At 41.0% G+C, this 6,268-nt stretch overlaps 1 protein-coding gene across 1 annotated transcript in view; it reads left to right on the forward strand.

Annotated features, from left to right (window-relative positions):
- Positions 1-5,081: 5,081 nt before the first annotated feature.
- ATAD5 (ATPase family, AAA domain containing 5) overlaps positions 5,082-6,268 on the forward strand; it is a 61,044-nt gene continuing 59,857 nt past the window's right edge. The window contains exon 1 of the mRNA XM_014548866.1: positions 5,082-5,217. Within this exon, the coding sequence (XP_014404352.1) occupies positions 5,149-5,217 (69 nt within the window). The 5' untranslated portion in view covers positions 5,082-5,148. The remainder of the gene's footprint in view (positions 5,218-6,268) is intronic.

Consider the following 6,268-nt stretch of genomic DNA (forward strand, 5'->3'; position numbering starts at 1 on the left):
TTTTTTTATTGTTGGACAGTATTTCTTTGTATGAATTGCTATTCAAAAACTAGGTCCTGCCCAGCCAGTGTGGCTCAGTGGTTGAGCATCGACCTATGAACCAGGAGGTCACGGTTTGAGGTTCCAGGTTTCTGGGTTCAATCCCCGCCCGGTATGGGGCATGGGGCATTCAGGAGGCAGCCAATCAATGATTCTCTCTCATCATTGATGTTTCTATCTCTCTCTTCTACCTCCTTCCTCTCTGAAATCAATAAAAATATTTTTTTAAAAAACCCAACTAGGTCCTAAGACTTATTTAGTTGTAACCAGTTGATTCTCAAGAATGTGGTAATAGCCCAGCCAGTATGGCTCAGTGGTTGAGCATCGATCCATGAACCAAGAGTTCACTGGTTCAATTCTGGGTCAAGGGACATGCCAGGATTGCAGGCTTGATCCCCAGAAAAGGCTGTGCAGGAGGCAGCCAATCAATGATTCTCTCTCATCATTGATGTTTCTATCTCTCTCTTCTACCTCCTTCTATATATATATATATATATTTGTAATATCTTTGAAAGGACATTATAAAAAAAAAAGAAAAAAAGAATGTGGTAATAATATTAGGTGTGTAAACAGGGAAGTCAGAGAGTAAAAAGTCATCACTATATGTCCAATACAGTTAGGAGCTTTTTGAGAAGAAGTTGGAGAGAGGAGAGAGAAAGCCTCAGCTGACCAGATAGCCAAAGTATCCTAGACTAAATCCATTGTTTACCAAATAACTCTCTGGTTACAACTTGATACCCCAGTTGCTGCAGTTTTCTCGCCAATTATATCTGACCATAAATAAATAAATTAGCAACTTGCTTTGTTTGTTTCTTGTCTTTTTAGCATGAAACGTCTGTGCCCCCGAATCTGCTCACTTCTGAGTACACGTAAAAAGTCAATTCCAGACCAATTTGATGCCACAGCGATTAAAAAACAAAAGTAAAAACCCCAACGCTGTAAAACCCTGTCTGATGGCCTGCTGGCTTCTGTCATTGCCACCTCCAGATCAGTCTTCCTGTGTTCAATCTTCCTCTGTGTTATCAACCAGACTATTTACTCTTTAGGAACGTGTGCTCTAAAAAGCATGTTTCCAAAATTTCAAGCCTGGGAGAGTGATTTCACAAGATTTCCTTCAGTTTCCTTTGTATTTTTTCTTTTTTGTATAGTGTGGATATATTAGATTCATTTTTTTTTTAGCCTCTCATCAGTTAGTAGATCGAGGAAATAAAGTTTAATGAGACTAAGATTAGTGTCTTGGCTTTATGGAAGTTTTTCTCTTAATTTTTAAAAAAATTTGCATGTAGTAATAAAAAAATAAAAGAAAAAAAATTTTCATGTAATAAAGCCCTCCAGGGTAGAATCAATTCTATTCAATTAGCTTTAGAGAGCTCACATAACATTGCTATGTTCAAGAATATTTAATAAATCCTGGTTTTTACTGACTCAATCTGTGCCTTAACCCTTCTGTTCCCTTGAATTATTTTCCTATCTTCTCCCCCACTTCCAGTTTCAGACCTCTGTAAAGGCCAACATCTTAATTCAAGCCTCTCTCATATTACACCTGGACTAATGCCATATGATTTTTCCTATATACCCACTTCAACTATCCTATGTATATTCATTTCCCTAAATAAATACTCAAGAATGTACTGTATGCCAACCCCTGCTTTATCTTAAGACAGACCCAAGACCCACCTCTCTATCATTTATCTTCCTAAAACATGTTTTGCAAATGTCACTGCACTTGCAAAAATCTTTGCTGTCTATTCATTAAAGCCAAAACTTTTAACCTGAACTCCATGGCCCTTACTTTTCTCTTAACTTCATCTCCCTTCTTTTTATTTTTTTAATTCTTAAAAATAACTTAATTTTAAAAATGTTTATTTTTCAGTTACAGTTGACATCCTATATAATAAAAGCCTAATATGCAAATTAAGTGTACAACATAGTAACTAGACATGTTTAAAACTCACCTGGATAAATCTAGTACTCAACTGACATCATACATAATTATTACAATATTCTTGACTACATTCCCTATGCTTTATTTTACATCCCCATGCTCCTTTCTTTCGTAAACAGTCCATTTATATTCCTATCTCCAAGACCTATACCCTTCCCCACTTAGTTTTGTCCTACCTGGGATGCCTTTCCTCACTGCTTTTGTTTAGTTAATAATACCTTAATTCATGTAACAGATATTCTTGAGTACAATAGTGTCCCCTTTTCCAAAGGGAGTACATCCCAAGACTCCCAGTGGACGCCTGAAACCACGGGTAGTACTGCACCCTATTCAGGGTGAGGCAAAAGTAGGCTTACAGTTGTGGGTATGTGAAACAGTTTATTACTGTATTATTGTTTATTAATTATTATATTTCATATGAACAACTGCAAACCGACTTTTACCCCACCCTGTATATAGTATGGGGGTTTTTTTCTATATGTATTCACCTTTTCACTTAAAGGAAGCACTTCTCTTTGCCATATCCAAATTGTCAGTATCACTACTCTTGGCACTTTGGGGCCATTATTAAGTAAAATAAGGATTACTTGAACACTGCAACAGTCAATCTGATGACTGAGATGTCTAATGACTAATGGGTAGGTATCCTATACAGCGTGAATACACTGGACAAAGGGATTATTCACATCCCAGGCAAAAGACTTCTTCACATTGCTCAGAACTGCATGCATTTTAAAGTGCATGAATTATTTATTTCTGGAACTTTTCATGTAATATTTTTGGACTGAAGTTGATCAGGTGGATTAGGGGTGAGGTCGACCATTATTGTAAATTCTAAGAGGATAGGAATTTTTGTCTGTTTTGTTTATAGCTGCTTTGTTCATAGCTGACAAATATCAGGCACTCAATAGTATTTATGGATGGATGGATGGATGGATGGATGGATGGATAGCACAGCAGGTAACAGTGAGGTATGGGACTGAAAAAAAAGGGGACATCAGTTAAAATTAGAATTAGCTATTCCACATCCATTGCCTTATTCCATGTATTTAGGTGATCCCTCCCCATTGCTTCCACACAACTGCATGAGATATAAACCCCCCTGCCCCGAAGAGATTGGCGGAGAAACTGAATGGCCTCAGAGAAAAGACCTCCACCTATTAACATTGAGAAGCTCCGCCCTGGCCAGTGTATCCAGTGGTTAGAGCGTCAGCCTTAGCACTGAAGCACTGCGAATCCCAGTCAAGGGCACTACCTGGGTTGCACGTTACATCCCCCGCCTGGTGGAGGCGCCTGTGGGAGGCAATTAATAGTGTCTCTCTCACATCCATGTCTCTTCTCCCTTGCTCTCTCCTTTCAACTCTCTCTCTCTCAAAAAAATAAAATAAAATAAAAACAATAAAAAAAATCAATGGAAAAAATATCCTCCGGTGAGGATTTACTAATAAAATAAAATAAAATGCGTAGTGATTTAGCAGAATAAAAAACGCTAGAGACATATCCTATATAACCCAGCAATTCCACTTCTAAGTGTGTAACCTAGAGAAACATTACAAGGAGACATGGATAAGAAAGTTCATTGACTCATTAAATAACAGAATATTGGAGACATCCTAAATGCTCACCAGTAAGGAAATGAATAAATAAAATGTTGTGCATAATTGGATGAAATGCTCAGAAATGAAAAAGAATGAATCAGATCTACACATATCATGGATAACTTGAAAAGAATGATGAATGAAAAAAAGCAAATTGCTGAGAAACATTTACAGTGTTGCCTTTTATGTAAATAAAAGCAAACCAAAGTTTTTTTATGCAAAGAGGAAAAGACCTTTTGGGGGTGAAAGTCAAGGAGACTTGCCTTTTCCTCTGTAACTTTTTTCATTTTTTTCTCCTCCTTACACCCCTAACCCTATCTGCTCCTCCTCCTCTTCATTCTTGGACAGTGTTCTTACACTACATAAGGTATTTGTTTCTAAAAAAATTTAAATTCTGTATTGTTTAAAGTATTACATAAGTCTCTTTTTTTCCCCCCATTGACCTCTCCCGGACCGCCCTCACCCCCAACTACATAAGGTTTTGTTTGTTTGTTTGTTCTTAAAGCAAAACAGCAGTCTCCCTTCTTGAAAAACCTTACCCAGGGCTAATAATTTTCAAAGAAAAAGCAATTACCACTAATTTCATCGGAGAAATTTGTACCCTTTAAGTTGTCAAGACAATAGCAAATACTATCAAAATGAACACAATTACGTCAATAGTTAATATGAATTTGCATAACCCGACCTAACGAGGTGGCTTCTTGTTATTATTTGAGAAGTCCTTTTCTCTGTCTTATTTTAGCTCTTACAAACTGTGCAGTTAAAACTATGCACTCAGACAAAATAAACATATTCTTTATGTAACCGCAATTTAACGTAAAAAAAGTAAAAAAAAAAATCCAGGAAGACAATGCAAATGAAGTATGAGGTTAGCATCACTACAAACCAGTAAACTGCTAGTTCCCTGCGATGACAGGAAAACGCAAGAACAGCCGAGTCGATGACCCTGGACTCCTAGCTGCTCGCGAGGACGAAATCCACAGCAAGAAATACCTAAAGGTAAAAAAAAAAAAAAAAAAATCCAATGTGGGACCCCGAATGGGCGTATCGCGAGGTAGGACGATCGCCAAAATAACATTTTATTTCGCGGGAGAGGAATTGTAATCAATTGTTACTTCGTTTTCTGTATTTTTGCAAAGTTCCACATTTAAATAGGGGACAACGTGGGTCGTCAAAAGTCTAGGGCTTTAATTCTGTCACTCACGGACGTTAGTGAAATCAGGTCCGCATCAGCGAAACCGGGCGTGAGGAGTTCGAATCTTCAAAATCCCCGCTGATTTTACGGTAGGAAAGTCCCGCCTCCTGCAGGTTCGCCAAAGACGTATTTTGGCCCTCGCGTCTCACCGTCCGCGCAGCCTCCAGAAACAATCCTAGGCTCCGCCCCCTGCGCCCCGGAGGGCGCGAAAACCCAATTGACAAGAAGTCCGTCCGAAGCCCGCGGGTCTCCTCTGTGTTCGGCTTGCTTTCCCCGCCGGGCTGCGGGAGCCGGCCGCCCCCATGGCCTCCAGGCATGCCAGGCCGGGCCGTACCAGGTCCTAGGAGCCGGGATTCCGGGAAGCGGGGAGCATGGTGGGGGTCCTGGCCATGGCGGCGGCGGCAGCTGCTCCCCCTCCGGTGAAGGACTACGAGATTGAGGTGAACTTGAGTATCCCCTTACGTCTGTGTGGGGCGGGTGAGAGGTGGCCAGGACTTTGGATCCTGGAGGGCGACCGAGGGGCCTGGGAGGCCCCGCGGTTGTGACATTGTGTGGGGCAGTGGCCGGGGTGTGTCGTTTCTTCGAGTCGCGATCGGTCCTGGTAGGTAAGTGAGCGTTTAGGATCACCCGACCAGTTCCCAGATCCTGAAATGTGGGTGGAACTTGAGGCTTTGGATTGTGAAATGTCACGCAGTATCATTAAGTCTCGGTGGGTGATGGGGATGATGGAACTTCAGCGTTGAAAGGGATCTTGAAGTCCACCGGGGCCATCCATCCGCCTGTTCTAGGAATGCCCTTAGAATGTCACTACCAGAATCAAACAAGGGGCTTTAAACAATCGTGGTTTTTTTTGTGTGTGTTTTTCTTTCGCGGCTCCAGAGCTTAATATCCTGCAGTTAGGAGCCACAGCACGGCATCCTGTTCTTTTGTGTGTCAGTGCAATGCGCAGCTTCTCAGTGAAACTTACCGGTGAAATACACCCGCTGTCCTGAGGAAGGGAGGCGGGTGCCTGGCAGGAGTGGAGTAGCCCCTTAGAGGAGACTGTTGTTCTGTGTTTACGCCTTTCCACCTCAAGCCAGCCTCGTTCTAACTGACGTATGCATCCCGGTGTCCTTGAAGTGAGCCAAGGTGTATGCTCACTTATTTAACGGGGGCTCTTATTTTTTTTTAATTTAGTTTTTAATTTTTATTTGCTGATTTTAGAGAGAGTGCAAGAGAGAGACAGCATTGGTTCGTTCCACTCATTTATGCATTCATTGGTTGATTTTTTTTTAAAGTTTTTGATGTTTTTCTATTTTTTAAAAAATATATTTTATTGATTTTTTACAGAGAGGAAGGGTGAGGGATAGAAAGTTAGAAACATCAACGAGAGAGAAACATCAATCAGCTGCCTCCTGCACACTCCCCACTGGGGATGTGCCCGCAACCAAGGTACATGCCCCCGACCGGAATCAAACCTGGGACCCTTCAGTCCGCAGGCTGATGCCCTAT

This window comes from Myotis brandtii, unplaced genomic scaffold (assembly GCF_000412655.1).
Source record: "Myotis brandtii unplaced genomic scaffold, ASM41265v1 scaffold523, whole genome shotgun sequence".
NCBI lineage: Eukaryota > Metazoa > Chordata > Mammalia > Chiroptera > Vespertilionidae > Myotis > Myotis brandtii.